Here is a 21,348-nt window from a genome sequence, read left to right as displayed (position 1 = left end):
GTCTTTTCATTTCATCTTAAAGTTTTACCTTTAGAATTTTTTTCTAGTGAGCACTAGAATGAAAGAACTGTTCACTTTTGTTTGTGTTAGAATGACCTTAATTCTCCTTTGCTAGTGATTATTTTGTTCAATAGTAAATTCTAAATCTGTGTATTTTTTTCATTGTTTCTCAGCTGACAGATTGCTTAATTTTTATTTACTGGTGTGTGTGTGTATGTGTCTGTATATGTATATATGCATATGCATACACACACACACACACACACACACACACACACACACAAATTTTAAATATGTCAGTGCCCAGCTTTCAGATCTGCCAGGTTTGTGCTGAGATAACTACTAATGAGCCTGTTGGAGATCAGTTCCACATGCTGTACAGTTTTATCCTGCTGCTTTTAGGACTTTCTCTTTGTTTTTTATCTGCTAACAACTTGAAAAAGTCTTGGTGTGGGTCTCTTTGGAATTATCTCAACATGGAATTTCTTCTTTCTTGTATTTCCCTCCAAACACAGGAAGCTTTTCAGTAATTATTTCCGTTTTTTGTTTCTCTGCTGAGAATTCCATAAAGTGCAAAGTGATGGGAAGGAGGAGAAAAGAGAAGAGCAGTAAAGGAAAATATGTCTCTCTGGTGAAAATTATTTTCACTTCTTTTTAAATGAGTTTCTTTTAGGCTTTGTTTCTTCGAGCAATCTGACTTCAAGTTCACAGATTCTTTAACCTCATTCTGTTTAAGTTAGGGTGAAGTCTAGTGAGTTTTTTAATTCCAGAATTGAATGGCAGGTCCACAATATGTGTATTTTTTTTTCTCATAGTTATTATTACTATTGATACTCTCATTTTGTCCACCAGTATTTTCTAGTATCTTCTGTGTATTCTTTCAGTTTTTAGAGAACTTAAGGTGGTTATTTTAAAGTCTGTTTTGTATGTTCACTGTCTATCTTTAAGGAACATGTCTGGAGATTGATTTGCTATTACTTTGAATAGGCTGTATTTTCCCACTATAACTTCAGAACATCATAAAATACTTCCAGTATTTTTAAACATTTGTACAGTATTTAAAAACTGATCATGGGATGTAGCTTAGTGGTAAAACACTTGCCTAGCATGTGCAAAGTCTTGCAATACCAAGAACTGGAAAAAAATAAAATGAAATGAAAAATAATGTATGTTTCTAGATGAAGGGAAAAACATGGCCTGTTGTTGAACCTGGCTTCCTGCAATGGCAGTACACACTCTTTACTACTAAGCCATCTCTCTGGAGCCTCCTACTTCATAACTTTTATTTTTAGCCTTCCATATCTTTCTTATTTTGCATATATGTCTCATAATAAGTATATACCTGAATCTAACTTTTCCATTGTATCACCATGCCTTTTTTCTTTGAGAGTCCTAACCTATTCAAATATATACACACTCACAAGTACACATACTCACACAGATATACAAGCACATATCAAATAAAATAATGAAACCTAGAGTAGTGGTTCTCAATCTTCCTAATGCTGAGACCCTTTAATAGAGTTTCTCACATTGTGGTGGCCCAATCATAAAATTTTCATTGCTCCTTCATAACTCTAATTTTGCTACTGTTACGAATCATACTGTAAATTATTTGTTTTTCTGTTAGTCTCAGGCGACCCCTGTAAAAGGGTCATTCTAGTCCCAAAGGGGTTGTGACATACAGATTGGGAACCGATGCTGTAGTTTTACTCCATCTGCAGAAGCAGAATGTGTAGAAGTGAGGACTAGTCATTCGTGTTTTCAAAGGGTAGCAAGTGATCACTATGTCTTGTACTTATAGTTGATGCCCCTTAATTTTTCTAGCATTTAAAAATGTCATTGTTACAGATTTTAAGAACTGATCAGAATATTGTTTCTTAAAAGGAAAGAAAAATTCTAGTAATGCTGTCTTCCTGAATAATCCTGGTAACTTACTAAAATTACATGGAGTTTCAATTCTTAACCTACTGATATTTTTATAACATCCTTTAGTATTTAGGAGAATTTTTCCTTTCTAACTGTATGAATCCTCTTAGATACACTGCCAATAACATTTAGCTCTGACTATATACACAGAATCATCTTTGGCCATCTCTGATCTGTTTGTTGGCTTGAGCACTGCTCTCGTGGTACAGCAGTACACTCCTGAGTTCTCAGGTGTTAGGTTGCTTTTAATTTTAATCTTGCCTTACATACTAATGTGTCAGTCACTGATCACAACCACAAGTCAAAGTGGTTTTCTTTCTCATAAGATCATAACTGCAGCCATAGACGAAAAGTCTGACCTGAAGAAATGAAGCTGAATCCCATTTATTGCTAACTTGATTTTTCTTTTGGGTTTTGTTTTTATAAATCCTCTTATTTCTCACGTTGGGGTACTTTAGTCCTCTTTATCTTCAGAATTAGAAATATAACAAAGATATAGATTTCATCTCCCTCTTGGCAAATTTTTGTACTGTTTGGAAGCTCCTCAAAATTAACAAGATACATTGTTAATTCTCTCCCCTGTCCTTCAGTCTTCTACTTTTATTTCTGGAACAAACAGATGATGTTTGGGGGGGGTGTGCTTTCCTTTCTCTATATTCATATTCAGCCTCTATTTGATTTCACTGTTTTAAAATATACATTGTTTATATCACATTGCTCTCTCTACTATTCAGACCTGCTAATGAGCTTTATCTCAGCAAAGGCTTTAATTTCTGAGAACATATTTTTGCTCACTATATGTGTATTTTCTTATTGTATTATATGGATTCCTATGCAGGCAATAGGTTTATTCAATTACTTCCTTTATTGTGTACTACGGAGATGTGGGATTGTTGATTGGTTCCACTTTGTGATCTAATTTTAACACACCAAGAACTTTTCCAATTTTGGTTTCCTACTTAACTTATGAAATGGCTCTTTAAGGAACTCACCCGAGACAACTCCTGTTGTAAGGATGAGGAATAGAAAGGAGTCTGCATCGGTCTCATGTTACTCTACTAGTTTCTCAGGACTACCACCCTCATCTTGTCCTACAAGTTGTCAATTCATGCTGGCAGCTTGTTCTGTTCTGCAGACTCTGACTGTGGTTTCTCTCTGGTGAGTCTCTCTTTGGAGTTTTCTCAAAATTTCTGAACTACCAGTAATAAGTTGTCCTATTTTTCTTTGGTATTATGGTCTTATTCACATAAATAGGATTTGGAGGTAGAAAACAAATAGCTACTATCAGCCTGCTATTTGAATTTAAAAGTTTAGGGTCATTTTTTAATACCAATTTTCACGAGGTACCCACCTTATCTAACTATAATCAATGTATAAAGTTCAGGAGTGGTTTCAGATTATAAGAATTCACAGGTCATTTACATTTTATCAAAATCATACCTGTCAATAGCTTGAAGATCATTGGCTGGATTCCAAGTTGGATCAAATAATATAACAACGTTGGCACCAACAAAATTGAGACCTAGTCCACCAGCCCTGGAAAGAAAATAGCGTATTAAAACAGCATAAACTGTTAAGAGGAATGGTTGTGTACATTTTAATCTCATCACTCAGGAGGCAGAAGTAGGAGTCGAAAGTTCTAGGTCAGTTTAGACTGTTTAAGACCCTTTCTCAGACCACCCCACCATCCAGAATTGAACAAATCACTGTATCCTCCTTCTGCTGCCAATATAATAGTATTGCCATCTTTTATATAAAAGTGACCTAAACAGAAATATGCTTATATATCTATTGTGGTGATATCTTGCTTGTACAAATAAAGCCTGTCTGAAGATCAGAGAATGGTGTTTGCCACTAGCTAACCATAGAGTTCTGGAGGTCTGTACAGACAGACAGGAAGTGAGATGGCCGAGCCAAGAGAGGATATAAGGGGGAAGAAACAGGAACTCTGCTCTCTTGTACGCTGAGACACTAAGGAGGTAAGGTATGGCCATGGTTTGTTCCTTCTTCTCTCTGATGTCTCTGCATTTTCCTCTATATCTGAGTCCCAGTTTTTACTATTCAGACCAATTACGAACTCCCTTTTACAATCTATGATATGGTCAAAGAAAAGTCCTAAACAAATTGACCATTTCAATCTATATAGACAGATTGATAGAAATCCATGTGATATGCTGGGTTTTATAATTTTTACATACCCAAATACCATGTCTATAGGGTTTTCAAATATAATTAAAATAATTTTAGTATATTCTTCATCTTTAGTATGTAACTTTGACAAGTAGAAGTTACAGAAATATTTGTCCAATAAACCCAATCACTGGTCCCACAGGATCTTGGCTCATAAATTTAAAACTCAATCCAGGACATCTACATATTCACTACACTCACATGAGCAAACTTTATGAAACAGTGGTTACGACCTTTCCATGTTGTAAAATTTTTAGTCTTGCATTCCCTTTTTTTAACAGCTAATTTACAACAGTGATAAAACTGTATACATTTTAAAAGTAAGAGTCACACGCACATGCATGTGTGCACACACGCGCACGTACACACACACACACACACACACACACACACACACGGTGAGTATTCCAGCTCTAAAGAGAAATGAAGTTTAGAAATTTACATGAAAATAGATTTGCACTATTAAGGAAGGTCACACAATCAGAGAAAGAAAAAAAAACATACACAGATTCTGGCCAATAATATATGTAATCACATGTAATTGTGGGCAACATGAAGAAAAGAGAACAAGAAAGGCTAAAGATAAGGAGATAAAGACAGACAAGTGCGGGTGATGGGTACGAGTCATGAGAGATGATAAAAAGAGAATTATTCTTCTAGTTCTAGTCCTGTCATAGATATCTGGGTTTTGATGGTGGCTAAGTGCAAAAAATATATTCGATACTTAAGTATAAAATTTATTGTGAAGCTCTACAGCTTCTGCTCCGAATGCCTTGTCTAACTGGATAGCAGTACACTAAGTTTTACAGACTTTGGGTCTGGTTAATTTTAATGTGTGATATTTTTATTTTTGTGTAAGATTTTTTTATAATAATAAAGCTTATACAATTAAAAACCAATTGAAAATAAAAGGAACAGCAAAATTCAAATCCAAGGAAAACAGTTTGTCTTTAGTTTTCCTAACCCTGTCTCATAAGCCTTTCACTCACTAGTTTCCCACTGTGTCAGGAACATCATCCTACACTCAGATATTCACACACTGATGCTCATCATCCAAAGACAAAAATTAGTAATAATCCTCTTCCTTAAAACATTAAATGGAAAGAAATTTACATCAACTATGCATGACTCTACAAGGAGTCATGCTATACACTTTTATATCTGTAATCCCCAAGATACATTTCCCATCCCCTGACACGGGTCTCAGTGTATAGCTATGGCTGTTGTGAAACTCACTATATAGATCAGGCTAGCCTTGAACTCAGAGACCTGCCTGCCTCTGCTTCCCAAGTATTGGGATTAAAGATGTACATCACTAGGCCAGGCTTTCCTCAAGATAAAGTTTAAGAGCCAAACACTTTTCAGGTAGGGACAAAAGGTTTCCTAAGCAGCTTTGAGTCTGTATTCAAATTGAAGCATCCTGTTAAATATCAGTGCTCAAGTGTCTTTTTATAATTACTTTCCAGAGCTGATACCAAAAAGATTCCAGAGAAGCTGGGCGGTGGTGGCCTACCCCTTTAATCCCATCACTCAGGAGGCAGAGCAAAGTGGGTCTCTGTGAGTTTGAGGCCAGCCTGTCTACAAAGCTAGGATAGCCAGGACTACACAGAGAAACACTGCCTCGGAAAAAAACAAAAAAAAAAAAAAACAAACAAACAAAAAAAACCAACCAACTAACTAAACAAATCCCACAGACTTGAACCTATGAGGCAAAGGTTGCATAGGGAAAGAATTTTGGAAAAGAAGACAACAACAATAAAATCCCACCATGGAAAAGTTAGGGTGAACATGGAGAGAGAAGTTATATGAGCATCTAAGCATAGTCTATGTCTATTAAGCCTTTTCAACTGCTCCACGTAGGTTCTTGATGGAGAAATCAGACATTGGCTCATCTTAGATGCCCCATTGTGCCCCCAAAAGGCCTCTGCAATTAGGGGAGCAATCTTCTAAGAGACTGAAAGTACAAAGGACCCCTGGCTGGTTAAAGCAGAGGCAAAGCCTCTTTTAGAAAAAAAAATCTTATATATTTCTGATGATGAGATGATTCTCTGACATAATATAATTTAGAAGCCTACTTGCAAATCTATTGCTTTGGTATTACATGGCTAATAACAATGATTTATTCTTTAAGCAACTGAATATGCTTGTTCATTTCTGGCCAAGGACTATTATTTGAGACTCATGACCATGCAGGCTATTTGTGTCTAAGAATGTCTTCCACATTCTACTCTTGTATTAAGTGAATACATCAACTTTAACTATATCTCTTAAGAAAATACATTTTACTATTATGCATTAAGTAAAATAAAGGGTCAAATGAAGTCTCCACTAACAGTGCTTCCAAGAAAACTAATGGGTAAAAAGGGTGATATCATAAGGATGCCAACTTCCCTCATGGCTACTAGTAAACTCAATGATTTTAATTAAAAAAACAAAAACAACAACAACAACAACAACAAAAAAAAAAACAGAAAAACCCTAATCCCAGATGGGAGGGATGATGTAAATTCAGTACTCGTCTATGAAATTGAAAAAAAAAAATGGCAGCTGAGTTTTCTTTAAACAACTTTAAAGAGCATTTATGAAAATCTAAGAGTTAAGGTACTGATGATATTCTAGGGGGAGAGAAGACTTAAGAGAAAAATGAGTTTGGAAAGCACAAAAAAATTCAGATCAAAATGTGGTTTCTTCAAATAAAATAATCTACAAGATTGAATCTACAAGAATCTCACAGATTCAGAACAAGTAGTACAAAATGTGAAATATCTGATGTAAAGAATGTATGACGTTCAACTACAAAACTGGGAAAGCAAGAGGACACCAAACTTGAGGCCAGCCAACAAAGCACACATCGTCTAAACCAGTGGTTGTCAACCTGTGGGTTGCAACCCTCCTTGGAGGTCACATATCAGACATCCTGCATATCAGATATTTACATTATGATTAATACTAGTAGCAAAATTACAGTTATGAAGTAGCAATGAGAGAACTTTACGGTTGGGGGTCACCATAGTATGAGGAACTGTATTAAGGGGTCACAGCAATGGGAAAGATGAGAACCAGCAGTTTAAAACATAACAGAAACCACGAAGAAAGTGGAAGAAATGGAAGGCATTTAAAATATACAATAGAAAAGCATTTCACTGAGGTGGAGAAGACATCCTTTCGGGCTGTGGCACAACAAACAACCAAGACCCAAAGTCTTGTGACTCAAATGTCACAGTTAAATTTCAGCAGACATCCCCAAGAGGATGGAGAGTCAGAGTGACATTTAATGACACTAAATACCAAGCAACAATACTGTAAGGCCTTCAAAGACTTGAAAGGAAATTATTTCCAGTCTAGATTTCTAGAGTTGGCTAAAGTATAAATTCAAAGGGGAAGGCAAATAAATGACATTTTCTGAATTCAAGGCTGCAAAAAATTACTTTCCGTACATCTTGGCTTACAAAGTTACTTGAGAAAACTTCAAGATGATAATGGGGTGCTATGGGATACAAGTAAAGGATCCACTGCAATGATGTAGGGAAGAAGGCTTAACATGACAGTGTTACTAGGTCTAAAAGACAAAATGCTGAGTTTGAGATGAGGAGATCAAAGATTGCTAGCAGAAAATCTTGAGAATACAGAGGACTCAGCAAAAGAGAAAAGGAGGAAAAACTGATAGAGGAGAAAATGGGACAAACAGGTCATGACTGAAATACAAAGTGAACTCAATGGTGCACACATAAAACATTGGACCCAGTATTAGAACGGAGAGCTTATTTCGCCGCTGTTTGGTTATATTCCTTGAACTGGTTGAAAGGTAACAAAGACAGAAGTTAGTTTAGTTCTACTTAATCTAACAATAAACAATGTTCAGAAAATCACAATGCAAGTTGCTGGGTTTTGATCTCCAAATTTTAAAGCTAACCTATGGATACTAATCTAGTTAGCTCTGCAGGAGTTAAAAACAGTAATAGTCCCAACAAAGTAGTTAACAGGAGGCAAAGGTCTTTATTTAATGGCTTATGCCAAAAATTACTTCTTGAATTCAGTCGCACATGACTTTTGCCGTGTTTGGGACAGTTAACAGAAGAAACCGCACAGGGAAACCACACAAGTGGAGAACAACTGGTCTCCAAAGTATTTCCACCAAGAGAACAAAATGAAAACCTATAAAAGTATGTGAAGAAACCATGTACCAGAAGCAAGAGCCTGAAGAAACAGCCTGATGATAAGCATCCCCACGTACAAAACTGAATACAGTAAAATACCACTAATAAAAAGACTTTAGGGGCTGGGTGTGGTGGTGCTTGTCTTTAATCCCAGCATGTGGGAGGCAGAAGCAGGTTCAAGATCAACATGGTCCACATCAGGCCAGACAGTCTTAAAAAAAAAAATTAGGATCAGCAAGATGGCTCAGCAGGTAAAGGCACTTGCCACATAAGCCTTGGAACATGAGTCTGATCCCCTAATCCATAGGTTTCACCCTGTTGGTCAGAATGACCTTTTCACAGAAAATAGATATTTACATTACAGTACACAACAGTAACAAAATTTACAGTTATGAAGTAGCAGCAAAAATAATTTTATGGATGGGGTCGAGACAACATGAGGAACTGTATTAAGGGGTCAAGCACTAGGAAGGTTGAGAACCCCTGCTCTATCCTACATCACAGTAGGAAAGGAAAGGACTGACTCTATGAAGGTGCTCTTTTACCTCCAGATGAGTGCCCCAACAATAACAAATACATACATACATGGTGATTAAAATTACTATAGAATTAAAAGACTAGAAATTACAGAGAACAAATTAAATAAGGTAGGTTTGTACAGCTCTAATGGGATTTCTAAAAATGAAAGTTTTTCCTTAGACATTAGGAATACAATGTGTCAGGTATGCAGTGACTGAGACCAGAGCTGTTAGCAGAAAACCGGACCTGAGGTGGTCACGAGGGTCTCTGTACTGCTGGAACCTCCATTCAGTGTGTTTGACACATGTCAGAAGTTAAGAAGGCTGAGGTGCATAACAGAACTTAGCTGAAGGCAGTACTTAAAGCTTTGGACTTAGATGAGAAATGTCTGACATCATCAAATGAAGTTCAGAAGCTTCTCTCCTTTTCTCAGTTACTGCAGGAATCCAGCAGAACTGCTCAGGCCACAGTCACACCACTGCAGCTCCACTCCTCACCTCAGTACTCAGTTTGAGTTCTACTTTTGCATCTCACATTTTATTTCTAAAGTCCTCTGATTCTCTTTTTCAAAAAAAAAAAAAAAAAGTGAGAACAAACCTTAAAATTCCCACACAGAATGCTAAAGTATTTATTATTCTCCCAAGTATCTTCCTTAGGTATTTCTATTGATTGAAATCTTTTTGAAAGAGTACATTTTCTTTACAAGGTTCTAATTAGAGATTCATTAAATAGGTGCTAGAACAAATTTATCCCTTGTAAAATCCCAGGAGCAGCTCCAGTTGGGACAAGGAGAAGGCAGCAATGCCAAGTGCCAAGTAAAAAGTCCAACAGTACTGACCCTAAGACACGAACACTATCCAGGAATTCCTGGGAGTCAAGGTTTGTGTTTTCATTCTTATCTTTTAAGCCAGTCCTTACAAGAGTAATTCCAGAGTGATAAGGTAATAAAAGATTAGTAAAATTCAAGATACTGCTAGTCTAGCTACAACTGATAATGTTTTTACTGCTTCTTAAAGTCAAATAAAACAAAGCAACATAAGCCTACTTGTTGAAAATTAATCCCAAAATAGTTTAAAAAACAACCAGATAAAAATAAAGCTATCAAGGTTTATTTTCTTACATCGTGGAGACAAGACAAATGTTCACATCTTTTGTACTGTTGAACTCTTTCACAATCTTGAGTCTTTCCTCTGATTTTGTGCTTCCATCAAGTCGCCGGTAATCGAGGCCAGAAGCCATACAGTATTGCTGCAGCACGTCAAGCAGCTGGAGGGAAGCAGGGAAGACACAAAGTCTTCAGTCACAGGCTTTAACCAATCAGTGAGGCTACATCTGGTGAGCACTGACCACTGGGCACACAATTTCTTTCTTCAATTAATGAGCAATTGATACGGGGGTCCTGGGTGCAATCGTGAGAGAGTGATTTCCTCATATATGCCAGGCCCAGGCTCTATTTCCAGGACCAAAAAAAAAAAAAATACTTTTCTCACTTTTAATCCATGCATTTCTTTCCATTATGCCGAAATAGACAATCTTTTCTTTTTAATATGTCTTTCTTAAAAAAAAAACTAAACTAAAACCAAATGTATATAAATGTAAAAAAAATTGGTCAAATAATTTATGTAAACATTTATGTCATTTTCTAAACTTCAAAATACCCTAAATCTCTCAAAAGAACATCTGCAGAAAATACTACTTTACCTTTGAGTTTGATAGGATGGTAGCACCCGTATCTAAGTTCCACAAGTAACTGAGTATGCTGGAAAGGTCTGAGTTGCTTCTCTCACCACAATTTTGCTGTGTGGATGAGGAGAACACGACAGTAATCTGCTACTTCCTTGTGCTCAGTGCCTAGAGACCCAGACTGACCAAGTCAGAACATTCTGGATGGAACTCACCTTGGTGGAAAAGGAGAAGAGAAGAACCTTATCTCTGTGTTTCCGAAAATGATTTAGAAGCTGCTGGAGAACCTGGGAAGGAACACAGGGCATCAGGGACTAGTGCCAACTACAGGCACACTTTACACAGACAGACAGCACTGGAGAGTTCCTGAAAAAGTGTTCTACCCAACACTAGCCTCAGTTATCTCTGCTATTTTCCTTTATATATTCCAAGTTAACAAACACAATATTTGTTATCACATCAAATTATCACATCAAATGCTATTCATCATCCTGTTGTCAGGAAGGAGGTAAAGTTCCCAAGCCTATTTCATCTCATCTGTTTTTGATAAAAAGAAGCATTTTAGATGATGGGTTAATTTAATTTCTAGAATTCATTTTTATACCTGTATGTTAAGAAGCTGAATGAGCAAAGCACACCTTTTAGTAAAAAACAGCCTTCGGCAGACAAAATACAATGCTCTCAGTTGTGTCTGCGTAGGTTCTGAAAGACCTGATATTTATTCTCTAAGATACACACGTCTTCTTATTTTCTCCCCTTTGTTTATTTAAAGTAAACCCCAACTTCCAGATTGGATTTTGACCTCAAAGTACTAATAATCTGCCCTTATACTCAGGTCTTTGGAGAGGAAGCAACAGTCCAAAGACTGCACAAAGCAGAACCTTCTGTTTTTAAGCAGACATTCCCATATCTGGGAAGACAGCACACCATGGAAGCCAATCCTCAGAGGAGAGAGGAATTTTCTGTACCAAGTTTTAATGGACTATGAAAGAAACAATGTTATTTATTTGATGATAAACATCTAAAGAAAAAAATTATACTCAACCTTTCAATAGTTTATCTAATAAGGACTTTATTATAAATTTGAGTCTTACCTTTAATCTTTGAAAAAAAACATGCTATGGAGGTTGCCTTTTAAAATCTACTCAGATGGTGAGTAAAAATGTCACAGCCTGGGGAAATATTACTTTAATATCTGACAACATAGAAAGTTTTATTTGCATTTAGTTTTACTTTTAAGTGAAATAATTGACTTTGTGAAGGACATGTATTTGAATTTTACATAAAACTAATGTTTTTAATTGATACAAGTCACTTTTTTAGGTTTTCAGAACTAAGTATAAGTGTAGAAAGCTCCCACATTCTATTCCTCATCTTTCTTTTTGCAATACTGGGGATTAATCCATGGCCTTGTGCATGCTAAGCAAACACTCTACTTCTGAGCTATATATCCCCCCAAATACCTGCTATTAACATCTATATAAAGCTAATATTATTAAAATATTATTATCATTATTATTCAAGAGGTATCTGTGAAACTGATTAAGAATACTGGCCCATTATGAACAGAAGTCCAGTTTGCATTAGTGTTGGCTCATTTGTTTACAGTTCTGAATTCTGATGAGTGTATCATGACATGGTTTCTTATTACAACATCATATAAAATAGTGTCACTGGTTAAAAGCCCCTGGTATTTTACCTACTCCTGGTATTTGATCCCCCAGGACCCCTAATCCTTTTGCTGTCTCTGGAGTTTTTCCTTTTCCAGAGGGTAACACAGATGAAGTCACACAGCATGTAGTCTTTTTTCAGACTAGCCTCTTTAATTTAGCAATGTACATTTAAGAGTTCTCCAAGGGTTCAATTTTTTTCTTTTTTTCTTTTTTGAGAGCTTCTCTCAATGTGTAGCCCTGGCTGGCCTGAAATTTGCTATGTCCTTGAACTTAACTAGATCCACCTGCCTCTGCATCCAGCGTGAAGGGATTAAAAGCATGTACCACCATGTCTCACTCAATTTTTATTGTTAAAAACTATGCCATTCTATGGCTGCACCACAGTTTATCCATTTGCCTTTTGAAGGACATCTTGATTTCTTCCAAGCTTTGAAAATTATGAATAAATTTAGGTGGGGTTGTTGTGTTTAAACAGTAAAATTCACTAAATCTAATTCTTAGATAAATAACAAGGAATTCGACTAATAGATAGTATGGCAAGAATATTTCATTCTCCTATTTTAATTTATTTACTTTTATTTTATTTGCATTGGTGTCTTGAGGGCATGTATGTCTGTGTGAGGGTGTCAGACTTGTAGTTACAGACAGTGGTTAGTTGCCATGTGGGTGCTGGAAATTGAACCTGGGTCCTCTGGAAGAGCAGTCAGTGCTCTTAACCCCTGAGCCATCTCTCCAGCCCTTCATTTTCCTATTTTAAATATCAAACACATTTTAAGTGCTATGCATTTAACATTACCCAAAGTGAAAGCTTGGCCAAAGTCACCAAACTATTTTCTAGAGTGAGCAACTCATTCTGCAATTTCACCTATGCTGGTGGTTGCTGTGGAATAATCCTCTTGTACACTGTAAAGATCTGTCACTCGAATTGGTTTAATAAGATGCGGATTGGCCAGGAGCCAGCCAGGAAGCACAGTGAGGCGACCAAACTAAGGGTGATGGGAAAGGAAGGACAGAGTCAGAGGAGTGACTAATAAAGGTACCGCCATACGGCAGAGCATAAATAGCATACATAAGGAATCTGAATTAATTTAAATGTAAAACCTAGTTAGTAACAAGCCTTCGCTATCGACCAAGCAATTAATATAGGTCTCTGTGTGGTAATCTGGAAACTGGCAGGTGGGAAAGAAACATCCGTTCACAAGTGGTCTGTCTGGACTTTGCTACCTTAATAGCTGTGCAGTGGTACCCCTTGTTTTATTTTTGCAGTTATATAACCCTTGTGTTTCTTTGCCATCTGCCCTTCTTTTTTAGTAAGGTATCTTTCCAGATCTTTTGCCCATTTTAAAGCTAGATTACTTAATTTCTACTACTGAGTTTTAAGAGTTCTCTGTATACTTTGGATATCAACCCTACATTATATTGTAAAGATATTCTGGTCTGTGGCTTATCTTTTCATTCCTCTAGAAGATCCTAATGTATTAAACCAGAAATATGCTGAACAGAAATCTACTCATGTCACTGGACATGGCTTCAGATCTGTTGTAATCTGGGTATTTAAAAGCAAAAGCAGAAATAAGTAGTAGGAAGAGAAATGTTTTTTTTCCTGGCTGCAGATCTTCATTAGGCTAAGTTAAAGAAAAAGCTCATTAAATGAATAACCATAAATTAAAGGCTTTTACCAAAAATGACAATACCATCACAATATGTTGAAGTTTTAATAATATAGATCTTTACTTGGCCTCTACAGAATAGGACAATCTACCTATGAATTTGAGAGTATTCACAGCACAGAAATGTTTGGATGCAAGTTTCTTAAATTAGTTAAACTGGCCTAGAAAGATGAACATGGTGCCCTTTGGTCTCGGAGCACTGAGCTGGGCTCCTTGGTCTTTCTCAATCTCTTAGCAAGAGAATTCACAAGTCTGAATTCACAAATGATGCACACCTCAATGACTTGAAGTTCTTAACCTCATAGCCAATAATTATGTGGTAAGGTTATATATCACAAACCAGTATGTCACAGGTAATACTGCTTAGTACATGATAAGAAACAAACAGTCCTACAGTACATGTCTCCAGCTTATCACTGTCAAGACCTGTTTGACTAGCAATCTGTAAGATGCTGCAAATCAACTGCTTTTCATACAAACCAAGATTCCAACTTCCAACAACCAAAATCAGAATAAAAATGAGATTAATCATTATCTTAATTATACATTATAATTTCTAAAAATAAAACTCTAAATGAATTTGGCTCTTATATCTTAAAATTAATAAATAAAATAGATAAAAATAGATTGTAATATTTTATTACTTGTTGGAATAAATCATGATATTCTCATGAGTACAAACTATTTTTTTAAAATAAATTTTTAATGCAATCCTCTTTACTACTTCTATTTCCACCTACTTTGTCTCACTAAATTTCTAGGTTCTAGGCACCTAAACTACATTGAGCTTATCTAGATTAACAGCTAAAAGCATTTCTAGATAAAACACTAATTGACTACTTTGAATTACTTCCTTTGTATTCCCTTTGCCAAAAGAAATAAATACCTTACCATCTGTATAATTGTAGTGTGAGGCTGGGAATTGTTCTATAAAAATCTGTGAACCCATAAATGAGGATTCTTGATAGCTACTGAAGGGTCAAGCAAACTTGCCTTTTTGCAGTTCACACTACCATGACAGGGAATGTCCAGAGGACTACCTAGGTCAGGGCTACAGAGCCTAGGCATACTATCCACACCCCTCCTTTAGTAATGCAGCACCAAGAACAACATGCCCATATGTGATGATGTATTATTTATGATCTAATAAAGATTGCCTGAAGTATCAGAATGCAAAGCCACACTAGTTATCTATAGGAGCTAGATGGTGGTGGCACACACTTTTAATCCTAGGACTCCAGAAGAGGCAGACTGATCTCTGTTAGTACAGGACACGCTGAATTGATCCAGTCTAAAAGAGAAACAGCTCATACAAAGGAGATCTCAGCTCTTGGGATTGCACGCCTTTAATCCCAGCACTAGGGAGACAGGAATAATATGGCTGGACAGAGAGAGGTATAAGGAAGAAGCAAAGTCAATCTCAGAGATTTATTTTCCAGCCATGCTGAGGACAAGACAGCCCTTTCAGCCTGAGGTAGAGAGAAGAGCTAGTAGCTGGGTGCTTTGCTTTTCTGACCCTCAGCTTGAACCCCAATATCTGTCTTTGGGTCATTTATTATTTGTTATAGCCATAGGTCAGCTTCCCAGAGCAGGACAAATATTCCCTTGCAATTTTACTATCCAGATCAGCAAATAAAAATTGAAGGCAGAAAATCCATTGTAGATATAGAGGCCTTGTCTTTGCACATACGTGTTAAGAGCATACGTGTTAAGTGCTCTTAAGTCCAATAGATTAGTAAAGAAAAGGCTGAAGTATATTTGATGCAACTGCCACTGAGAACCCATTGTGTGCACTGATTTATATGTAGAGCTCATAATCTCCATTACTTCTGTGATTGGGAGACTGTCCTGATTAGCTGGTGTCCTTGATCTGCATCAATCAAATCCTTTGTGTAGCATCCCTGGATGAATTGCAAACTGAAGGAAGAGTACATACCTTCATTTTCCCACTATATTTAGGGTCAGAAAGTGTTTCAAAGGCTGCGTCTTTGCTTTTCTGCACAAAATCTGGGAATCTAGAAAATACCTGATCACATATCTTCTTGATAAGTGTTTCCTGGAGAGAAGGAAGAAGAAATTTTGATACATATTTAAAACGTGCAAAAAATAAAAGTGTTTATAAAAATATATTTATGAGAAACAAATGTAATCTGCCTTCTGTAAGTCCAATTAATAATTCAGAAAATCTTAAAGCTGTATGTTAAATATATATGGTTTTGATGAATTCTTGACACTATGGATGTGGACATTGTATCATTACTTTCTCAAGATTTCCAAAGCAAGTAAACAAACATTCCCTGAGGAGTGAATAATACAGTCAAAGACTACTGTATCAAATTCTTAGTGGATGTCAAAATCAGTTTAAACAGCACCAGCTGGAGCATACACACACACACACACACACACACACACACACACACACACACACTCACACACACAAAAAAAAAAAAAAAAAAAAAAAAAAAACACCTTACATCATGGTGAGACCTCTTTACTGACCTTGTCTCTAAAGTAAGATACAATTGCAGTTACCAAAGCAAATGCTCCTATTTAAGTCTCAGCTTGGAGAGGATTGGTTTTTGACAGTTTGGAAAACAGCCTAAATATTAAATATACAGATTATTATGTACCTACTTACGCAGCATATAGATGAACATAATTAAACATATTAGCAGATATTTTGATGTGACTTATTGCATGGAATTGATTTATCAAATATCTAAGTAATTTTTTTTTGTTGTTTTTATTGTTTTTCAAGACAGGGTTTCTCTGTGTAGCCCTGACTGTCCTGGAGCTTGCTTTGTAGACCAGTCTGGCCTTGAACTGAGAGATCTGCTGCCTCTGCTAAAGGCAAATACATAAACACTATTAGACACATAAAACAGCTATTTCTTTAAGATCAAGCTTTTTCAACATGATTAAAACTTACATGCACATGTTCCTTGATACATAAATGTTACTTTAAAATTTATTAGTATTGATGCTGCAAATTGAGCTCAGTGCCTTGCACATGCTAAGCAGGTTCTGTTATTCAATTACTAAATCTTAAAATAAGCAAGTTAGATTCGTCTTCAAGGTTACCTAAAACACACTTAAGAGTATTTAGCTAAGATAGTGTGAAGGAGAACTCCTGGAAAGAACTGTGTCTGCAGGGAGTGACTGATTGGAGCTGCAATACTGTGGCTAGATTGGAATGTTCTAGCTTCAGAAGTTAATTATCTTATCTTAGAGTTTTAGTCTCACCCTCTGATAGCCATTCCTTGCCTGCCTCTGTGTCAGACCTAAAGTTCTGTGACTAATAGATAAATAACCCGGGATCCTAGTTTCTACCAATCCAAAAGCTAAGAATGTCATCAGTTAGCATATTGGACCTATAAAAAAAAAGCTTCCTCCACTAATTTATATTAAAACTCGCCTCAATTTCTGATTTTCTTTATTTAGTGAGCCATAACATTTCATAAACCACTTCCACGTTAAAATGTGGAACTTGGGATAATCTAAATCTCTCTTCCCAGTCTCTGGTCTCCGAAATGGCTCCAGAATAAAGTATCTCTTACTCCCTTTAAGATGGGAGAAATATTTTTTGTGCCAACAACACTGTACAGTATCAGTTTTATATCAATAGCATCACAGAGAGATGTAAAGTCAACCCCAACCTGTTGTTTTGAGGTGCTGGCAGTCTGCAGCAGTGCAACATGGTTAGCTACTTTCTGTAGCACTGTCAGGTAACTAAGACACAAAGTTCTCACTTTGTCACCCTGGGAATTAGTCTGTAACAGAAACAACAGAAAACACAAACAGGAAAAGCATTAATAACATAGCTATGTAACTAATAATAAAACACAACACTAATACTTATGGTCTAATTAGCTAAGACAGTGAAGGCCAACTGCTTGGTAGAATATCCATGGATTACAGACCTAGAATCACTCTTCATGAATATAGTATATAATATAGAATATATAATATAGTAATGTATATTCAATAAAAGGGGAGTCTCCATTCTGGAATGGAACAGTGACAGGAAGGCTACCATTAAGAAGGTCCTGGTAGCAAGACTATGATGTAGTCACACATAGTCTTGTGTGACTTATAAAGAGTACATTACTCTCTGCTTATGCGTAGCCCAGCAGAACTGAAGACATTCTAAAGAGACATTTGTCTCTCCATCTGACTATCAGAAACAATGGAGCCCAAGAAAACAGGAGTCCTAGGAATCTCACACTGGGAGGAGGAAAAGGCACCAGAGAGGGAACTTCCAGAAAGATTTCACACCGTTCTAACAAACTTATGAAACCACCTTATAGACCGAAGCCCAGACACTGATGGGACAGTGGTGGGAGAGACCACACCTTGACTGGCACTACTTGGATGTGCACCTCCTTGGCCTCTATTTAAATGCTGGTATCACTTCTGGAATGGGAAGATAGGCTTGAGGGATTTTCTGGATCTTTGTCCTTCTTCCCAATATAGTTGTGCTTAATAAATCTCCTTTCTCTGCTTTTCACTTTTAATTTCTGTTAATTGGATTGACTTTGGGAACAGGGTATGCCCCCTAAATCTGATAACAAAGCTAGAAAGATTTCTAAAAATATGTGGTATTACAAAAATAGAAATGACTGAAAAGAGCATAACCAATTAGATGGAATAAAAAGCAATCTAGAGAAATACTTGGGTCCCTATAATCATCACAGATATGTGACATAAGAAGAAATTTTTAAAAAGCTGGGCAGTGGTGGCACACGCCTTTAATCCCAGTACTCGGGAGGCAGAGACAGGCGGATCTCTGAGTTCAAGGTCAGCCTGGTCTACAGAGAGAGTACCAGGACAGCCAGGGCTACACAGAGAAACCCTGCCTGGGAAAACAAAAACAAACAAATAGCAGATGGAAAAAGAAGTAACTTTTTGTCTCTAAGAAAACATTTTGTTCTTCTAACACAAGTCTATTAAACAAACACTGTGGCTAGGAGTTGTGTTTCATCAGAAAAGCAGTGGATGAAAAATTTGTGAAAATAAAATGGAATTTTAAGATGGAAGGAGGCTATTTCCTGACAAGAATGAGAAGATACCAAACTGAGGCTTAATTTCTTTCTAAATTAGGTTTTATTGCTATTTGAATGTTGTATTTTATAATGTTGTGGTTTGATGTCATAAAGCATTTCTGATTAACTTGTAATTACGTGTGTGTGTGTGTGTGTGTGTGTGTGTGATGCAGATATGCAGGTGCCATGGGCAGCATGTGGACACCAGAGGGTAACTTTAAAGAGCCAGTTCCTGCCTTCTACCTTGTTTTGAAGCAGGGTCTCTCTAATTGGCCTACAAGCTGCCAGGGATTTTCTTGTTTGCAACCCCATCTTGCCAGGAGTGCTAGGATCACAGACCCTGCTACCATATGCTGTCTGTGTGGGTTCTGAGAATCAGAACTCAGCCTGTCAGGTTTGTGTCACAAGGACTTCTACTCGCCAAGCCATCTCCCAGGTCCCTTGATAACTTTTTTAAAACATGTAACTTTTAAATTTAAGGAACTGAAGGAAAAAAAAAAAGAAGAAAGTAGGTTCATTGAAACCAGAACAAAACGGTGAAGATGAATGGAAATGTTTGCCTTGTAACAGCAATTTCTCCTTTTCCGGCCACTGCCACAGGTACAAGGCTGAGAAGACTGAAGGATCAAAGCCACATCTTCTGTCTCTAACACTGTTTGATACACAGCTTTCTGGAACTCTGTCAAAGAACAATACACCATCTGCAGAAAGTGGAGAAGCAGTTAGTAGGATTTCTATAGCAAAGAGAAGAATCATCACAATGCCCACTAGATTTAATGAAGGTAACAGCACAATCACTTACACTAACTACCTGTGCTTATGTCTATGGCAATTACTCCGCCATTCTGTTTCATTCTTGTTCCTCACCTCATTTTATATTGTACAGACTATCATCTCACTTTTAATTAATCCTTATAATTTATTCTTGTTTTTACTTAAAAGGCAAAAATTTAAAAAATCATGTGACTTCATTATATATTTCTCAGTATATCATGCATCTCCTTAGAAATATATATCAGTCCATCATGCAAACCAATTATGATAAAGTAAAATGAAAGACTTTACAACAATAGCACAAATAGCAAATGCTACGGAAATACTTGAAAAACTGCAAAAACATTAAAAATTTCATGGTACTTTACTTATATTCAGTATCCTGCTATAAATTCCTAAAACTAGTAAAGATAAGAAATATGTGCAAAAGCAAACATGAGTTGCTATTTTATGTCAAAATTCAAGGACAGAACAAAATGCACCAAGTTATAAGGAACATAACTTCCCATCTACTTCAGGCAGTACTAGAAATTAGTAAAATGCTTCTAGATAAGTATGAAACCAGTGTCATAAAACCAAATTTATCCATAATGGGGCATAAAGAATGAATAAAAAGGAACAGATACCTATTTTTAAGCATTTTTATAACTACAATGGCATAGTATTACAAAAAAATATACATTCAGCAAATACAGGAATGTCTTTAAAAACAATGCTAGAATTTTAAAAGTATGTCTGTAGAATATAATTACTCCTTATTACTCAGTCTTGAATATAAAAGCACATAAGAAGAGCAGGAAGACATAGAAGATGACAGTAGCTGACTACGATATAAAGAATATATTAGTATTCAACACTAACAGTTACTAAGTGTTTCTTATGTGTCACGAATTTCAGAGCAATCATGTGAAGCCTGCTATCATTGGTTCCTTAACAAACAACACTGGTCTGAGAACCTCAGTTAAGTTGTTCAACTGAAAAACAAGAAAAACAAAAAACAACAACAACAAAAAACCCTTTTAACTGGGAGAGTCAGAGCCCAAGTTCTAAATCTCTAGGCACAGCTTCTCTCTTGATATATTTTGTTTGTATTATTCCTATTAAATAAAACACACACACACACACACACACACACACACACACACACACACACACACACACACGAACATACGTACCCCTGCATGCAACATTTTGGAAAGCAGAAGTTCATAAAGTACTCTAACATAATAATACTTGCTTTAGATAATTATCAAGTCTCTTATCATCAATTTTCTCAACCACCATATCAGTACCCAAATTTATCTTTACAAGGTACCCTAAAATTACAGCACATTTGATATCATCACCTGCAATGAAGACAGTATGAGTTAGATTTAGCTTGTAGTAATTTACAGAATCTTTATTCTACTGCTGGAGCTAGGAATCATAAGGTTAAACAATCAGTGAAAAATGTAAAATCCTAGACAACTCCAATTTTCTTAAACAGCAACAATGCTATTTTCTTACAAGTTAAAAATTAGATTAGTAGCATAACTACAAACAGCATTCCACACAAAGCCAACCTGGGGGGGAAAAAACGTGCTAAACAAATTTAGTCCTATAACTAGAATTCAGATGCCACAGAGCACACTGAACAGTAGTAATTGAGAAGGAAACTATCATTACAAAAGGAAGCTGTCCACAACTCCTTAAGGAAGAGCTGAAGCAACAG

The 21,348-nt window shown here is 36.4% G+C and overlaps 1 protein-coding gene across 1 annotated transcript in view; it reads right to left on the bottom strand.

The window, feature by feature from the left end:
* Ercc6l2 (ERCC excision repair 6 like 2) overlaps window positions 1-21,348 on the bottom strand; it is a 93,891-nt gene that overhangs the window by 50,897 nt on the left and 21,646 nt on the right. Inside the window, exons 7-12 of the mRNA XM_027409655.2 lie at window positions 19,424-19,564; window positions 17,478-17,591; window positions 15,758-15,877; window positions 10,694-10,765; window positions 9,916-10,061; window positions 3,370-3,465 (exon numbers count right to left, since the gene is read on the bottom strand). Coding sequence (XP_027265456.1) covers window positions 3,370-3,465; window positions 9,916-10,061; window positions 10,694-10,765; window positions 15,758-15,877; window positions 17,478-17,591; window positions 19,424-19,564 — 689 coding nt within the window. The remainder of the gene's footprint in view (window positions 1-3,369; window positions 3,466-9,915; window positions 10,062-10,693; window positions 10,766-15,757; window positions 15,878-17,477; window positions 17,592-19,423; window positions 19,565-21,348) is intronic.

Source organism: Cricetulus griseus, chromosome 3 (genome assembly GCF_003668045.3).
Source record: "Cricetulus griseus strain 17A/GY chromosome 3, alternate assembly CriGri-PICRH-1.0, whole genome shotgun sequence".
NCBI classification, from domain to species: domain Eukaryota; kingdom Metazoa; phylum Chordata; class Mammalia; order Rodentia; family Cricetidae; genus Cricetulus; species Cricetulus griseus.
This window is presented reverse-complemented; position numbering and strand designations above follow the sequence as displayed.